Below are 4,046 nucleotides of genomic sequence, written 5' to 3' on the forward strand. Positions count from 1 at the left end.
GAAGGATGAATGGAGTTCCTGTGAAATTCCACAGGATTCTGCCAGGATCAGCCTGGTCATGTGAAAGTTGGAATGCACCTCAGGGAAAGACATAGGGCTTCCAAAACCTCACAACCCCTGGGGCAAGAAGTCATGGTCCTCACCCATACCAACAGAATTCTTTTGAACCTCTGTAGTACTCCCCTAGCCACAGCCCAGTCAGATGCTGAGTCAGGGAGTAATCCAATGTACCAGAAGTCATAGGACCACCTGTGAATTCAGCCTTTGGCTCACTCAGAGAGATGCTTGCCAACCCCAGCAGCCTGGACACCCATCTGGACAACCCATGCTTGGCAGAGCAAACCTGAAAACAAACAATGGGGGAAAAAGAAAAATATAAATGGTCAAGCAAGCCCTCCTGGGAACAATACAACACAGAAAGAAAATCAACATCCAGAACTCAACGATGCTGGCAGAGAAGAATTTCTCTGCTTTAGAGATGAAGAATTCAAAATTGCCATAATTAAAAGCTTAAAGATATAAGAAAATATTCAGAAGAGGAAAAGAAAGCTGTGAGAAACAGTCTCAAACAGTTGAACAAGATAGAAATTTTAAATAAGAAAATAAAGGAACTTCAGGATATTAAAAAAAATCAATGGAGGAGCTAAAAATTTCTAGAAAAGTCATGAAAATAAAATAGATGGTATAGAAAAACAAATGAGTAGTCTGGAAGAAACAGTTATAAAAAAACAAAAAAAGTAAAGGAAATGGAGATAGAAAATTGGCAAAAAACCTCAAGAATTATCTGATACCATGAGGAAGTAAATATAGAGTTACAGGAATTGAAAAAGAGAGGGACAAGAGAAATGAAAAACTATTCAAGGAAACAATTGATGAGTACTTTCCAAATTTCAAAAAGGAAATGCAAATAGATGTCCAGGAAACTAGAAGGATACCAAACTACCATAATGAGAGGAAAACTACAACAAGACACATAATAGTAAAGTTTCCAACATTCCAAGACAAAGAAGAAATAATGAAACTAATAAGGGGGAAGAAACAGATAACATATAAAGGAAAACTGATTAAGAAGGCATCAGACTTCTCCATCAAAACATAAGCAAGAAAAGAATTCAATAACATATTCAAAAAAGTCCAAGACAGAAAATTCTAGCCAAGAATACTTTATCCTGAAAAGTTCTCCTTTCTTTATGAGAGAAAAATAAAGGCATTCCAAGGCAAACAAAAACTTCATTAAATCATTCTACTAAACCCCTACTCCAAGAAATATTACAAGAAGACTTAAAATCCAAACCAATAGAGGAATGAACAGGAAGAACTAAACAAGGTACTGAATCGAACCACAAAATAATAAACAAGATGGTAATAACAGACTTCCATGTATCAATAATCACCCTAAATGTAAATCGACTAAACTCACCAATCTAAAGGCACAGAGTAGCATATGGGATTAGAAAACAGAACCCAACCTGCTGTCTCCAGGAAACACACCTAAGCTCTAAGATAAATATAGATTGAAAGGAAAGGGTTGGAAAACAGTTCTACAAATAAATAACAACCAAAAGAAGGCAGGGGCAGCCATTCTTATATCAGATAAAATAGACTTTCAGCTAAAAAATGTAACAAGAGTCAGAAATGGACAGTATAAAATGATCAAGGGGACAATACACCTGGAAGACATAACACTCATTAATACATACTCACCAGATGAAGGAGCACCAAAAGACATTAGAGATTTGCTATGATCTCTGAAAACAGACATTAGAGAAAATACACATGTGGTAGGAGACCTCAAAATCCCACTCTCACCAATAGACAGATTTATAAGGCAAAAAATAAGTAAGGACATGATAGCCCTAAAAAATCTAGAACACATGGGCCTAACAGACCAAAAACTAAATACACATTTTTCTCAAGTGCACAAAGGTCATCTAGGATCGACCACACACTAGGTCACAAAACAAACATCAAGTACATGAATATTGAAATCATATAAACTATCTTCTCTGTCCATAAAGGCATCAAACTAGAACTCAATTACAATATGAAAGCAAGGAATCTCCCCATTGCATGGAGACTGAATAGAACACTATTGAAAGAACTTTGAGTTAATGAGTAAATCAAAGAAGAAATTAAAAAATACTTTCATACAAATATCAGTGAGGCACAAACATCCAAAATGTATGGGACACAGCAAAGTCAGAGGAAAGTGAATAGCATTACAGGCACACATCACAAAACAAGAAAGAACCCATAGAAACAATATAAACTGCCGTCTTGAATAATTAGGAAAAGTACCCTTTAAAAAGCCAGTAGAATAAAGAATGTAATAAAAATTAAAGCAGAAATAAATGAAATAGAAATTAAAAAGTCCAAAATATTAATGATACAAAAAACTGGTTCTTTGAAAAAATACACAAAAGAGACAAAACTCTCACTAGGTTAACAAAGAAAAAAGGGGCAAAAACTCAAATAAATAGGATCATATATGAAAGAAGAGAAATTACAAGTTATCCAAATAGGGAATAAAGAATTAAAATTATTATTTGCAGATGATATAATATAGAGAACCCTTGTCAAAGATTAATTGTCCACATTTGTGCGTGTCTATTTTTCCTCCATTAGATACCATTCATCTGTGTTTCTGTTTTTGTTTCAATATTGAAACAAATAAGTGAAACCATTTTCAGAAGCAAGGAAAATAGAAAAGATAAACATTCATAGGAGCATTATCCACAATAACCAAATCATAGAAGCAGCATAAGTGCTTAGATGTCAAAAAGACAGTCCAAAATATCACTGAAACCAAAAGCTGCTTCTTTGAAAGATTAACAAAACAGACAAACCCCTGCTATGTCAATAAGAAAAAGCAGATAACTCAAATATATAGGGTCAAAAATGAAAGAGAAGTTACATCTGACACTACAAAATTTCAGAGGATTTTAAGAGATTATTATAAACACTTATATGAAAACAAACATAGATGAGATGGACAGATTCATACAGTTTTACAATCATCTAAGACTGAATAGGGAAGAAATAGATAACTTGAATAGTCCAATCACAAGCAAGCAAATTGAAACAGTAATCAAAACTGTACCAAAAAAAAAAAAAAAAAAAAAGAGTCCAGGACCAGATGGCTTTACAACAAGTTCTACCAAAGTTTCTAAGACAACCTAATATCCATCCCACTCAGACTCTTTAAACAAAATCAAGAAAGGACTACTTCCAAACACATTTTCTGAGGCCAACATCATGCTGATACTAAAACCAAACACAGACCAATATCTATAATGAACACTGATACAAAAATCCTAAATAAAATCTTAGCAAATAAAATTCAACAATGTATTAAAATATTATTTTTATAATATTATTTTTGTATTATTATTTTTATATTATAATCCCACTGTGACCCAAAAATCAATCAATATAATTTACACAATCATTACAAAGGAAATTAAAAATCATATGATCATATTTTTTGTTGTTGTTGAAAAACACACAAATCTTTATTGTCTAGAAATATATATAAAAAAAATTCCCCACAAAGACGCTCTTCTCTCATTTCCCCATCTTCTTCTTCAACACCTCTGATATAAAGGACATTATTGCACCTTATTAAAACTTCACCCAGATGTCCAGACAATGCTCCATCTATGTATTCTTCTGTATTTGCAAGCTGCATGTTCATATAGCCATCTACAGAGACCAGGTAGCCCTTGTATTCCATTCCCCACTTAAGTTTCACCATTACTGGCTTTCCTGTTAATCCATTGAGGAAAGGTTTGGGATTGAGAGGTAAACTCATCGCGTCTGCGGGCAAATGCTGCAAACTACCGGCCGCCGCACACCCAGCTGTCGTCCGTGCCTCGCGAACGCAGTGCCTAGCGCGGGGCCCGAGCCGTGGAGCCGCAGGAGAAAATCCATATGATCATATTAATTGATGATGAGAAAGCATTTGATAAGAGCCAACATCCACTTATGATGAAAACCTTTGAACAATTGAGGAAAAATGGAATGTATGTTAACATAATAAAAGCCAT

At 34.4% G+C, this 4,046-nt stretch overlaps 1 protein-coding gene across 1 annotated transcript; it reads right to left on the reverse strand.

Annotated features, from left to right (window-relative positions):
• Positions 1-269: 269 nt before the first annotated feature.
• Positions 270-3,811, reverse strand: LOC311170549 (small nuclear ribonucleoprotein F-like; the record flags this gene model as incomplete). The annotated part of the gene is made up of 2 exons (XM_084232953.1): positions 270-343; positions 3,550-3,811. The coding sequence occupies 2 exons, from the start codon at positions 3,809-3,811 to the stop codon at positions 270-272; spliced, it is 336 nt and encodes a 111-aa protein (XP_084089079.1).
• Positions 3,812-4,046: the final 235 nt, after the last annotated feature.

Source organism: Talpa europaea (assembly GCF_964194135.1).
Source record: "Talpa europaea genome assembly, chromosome: 5".
Classification (NCBI taxonomy): Eukaryota; Metazoa; Chordata; class Mammalia; order Eulipotyphla; family Talpidae; genus Talpa; species Talpa europaea.